Below are 1420 nucleotides of genomic sequence, written 5' to 3'. Positions count from 1 at the left end.
TCTAGGATATTTCATATGTGTACCTTGGCCTTATGCCATCAGGATATGTAGTTAGAATAAGACTATGTATTCCTTATCATTACCATATTGGTACTTTGTAATTTCCTATATAAAAGGCTCTTATCAATGAATAATATAATGATTCTCTATTCTCTTACTATCTCTCTTTGTGTCTACTATTTATACTTCATCAGGTAACACTATATATAAGATTTCAAAACCACCAGAGAAGTAGTATAGCTAGTAAGAATGGCAATAAGGCTAACTGAAGTGGGGGGCAGGATTAAGGAGTACACAGCCGAGGAGATCGTATTGGCTACTGATAATTTTTCTTGGCAATTGAGATTAGAGTCTATAGGGATTTGGGGCAATGTTTATAAAGGCTATATGGACAACAATGCAGTTTCAATCAAATTCCTCTTCACCTCCCCCCAAGAACATCTTTTTGAATCTAGGGTAAGTATTTGATACTGGTTCTCACATGATCATATAGATCGTTTTCACTTGGGATGACTGATTAGAGATTTTAGTTTCTTGTTTGATTTTCTAAAGCAAGATATATGATTATAGGGTGAGCAGAAAATGCAATGAGGGATAGGGATACATGGTATTATGTATATGTTGGTTTGCTTGTGCAGCTTAAGTCCCTCAGACTAATTGGTCACCCTCACCTTATTACAATGCTGGGTTTCTGCTCCGAGCTCAAGTGCTTTGTCTATGAACACATAGAGTATAGTCGCTCGCTACACGAGGTCATCAAGCAAAAGCTTGAATGGCACGATCGCATTCGTGTTGCAAGAGACATTTGCTCGGCCTTGTGCCACATTAAGAGGGCTAGGTTCGAACCTAACCAACATATTGTTCCTGACTATCTCAGTGCATCCAACATTCTCATCGATCGCAACCTTAGAGCCAAAGTCGATATTGTGCTGAAAAGAAGGGATGACAAGCAGGATTTTGTGTGGGATGTCAATACTTTTGGCTATCTGCTTCTGAATCTTTTAACTGGGATTCCAGGAAATTTTATTTCTTACTCTTATGTTAGGTGTGTTGGTTTGCTCAACGCTTTGGACAAGACGGCAGGGCAATGGCCGATGGACTTGGCTGAGAAATTGATGAATGTGTGCCGCCGTTGTGTAGACTGTAATCCCAGAGATGAACTTAGGAAAAAGTACATTATGGTGATAATAGTGAAAGAGGTGAACGAAATTATAGAAAAGGTGTCAAGAATAGAGGTATGGTATAATTCCCAGATGTATTCTTCTCCAAACTGGAGGATATTTATACTAGTACAGATTAACCTATACCTAAGTATGAAAGGAGAATACAATAGTAGAGCTATGTATGAAAGATAAATACAAAGGTCATGCAATACGGCTGCATTAACTACACAAGTGATTATGTCAGTTGTTGGAGCAGT

At 38.4% G+C, this 1420-nt stretch overlaps 1 protein-coding gene across 1 annotated transcript; it reads left to right on the top strand.

Moving 5' to 3' along the window:
• The first annotated feature begins 249 nt into the window (after positions 1–249).
• LOC101313163 (putative U-box domain-containing protein 50-like) lies at positions 250–1355 on the top strand. The gene is made up of 2 exons (XM_004289488.1): positions 250–456; positions 639–1355. The coding sequence occupies exons 1-2, from the start codon at positions 250–252 to the stop codon at positions 1353–1355; spliced, it is 924 nt and encodes a 307-aa protein (XP_004289536.1).
• The last annotated feature ends 65 nt before the right edge of the window (positions 1356–1420 follow it).

The sequence above is a fragment of the Fragaria vesca genome, linkage group LG1 (assembly GCF_000184155.1).
Source record: "Fragaria vesca subsp. vesca linkage group LG1, FraVesHawaii_1.0, whole genome shotgun sequence".
Taxonomy (NCBI): Eukaryota; Viridiplantae; Streptophyta; class Magnoliopsida; order Rosales; family Rosaceae; genus Fragaria; species Fragaria vesca.
This window is presented reverse-complemented; position numbering and strand designations above follow the sequence as displayed.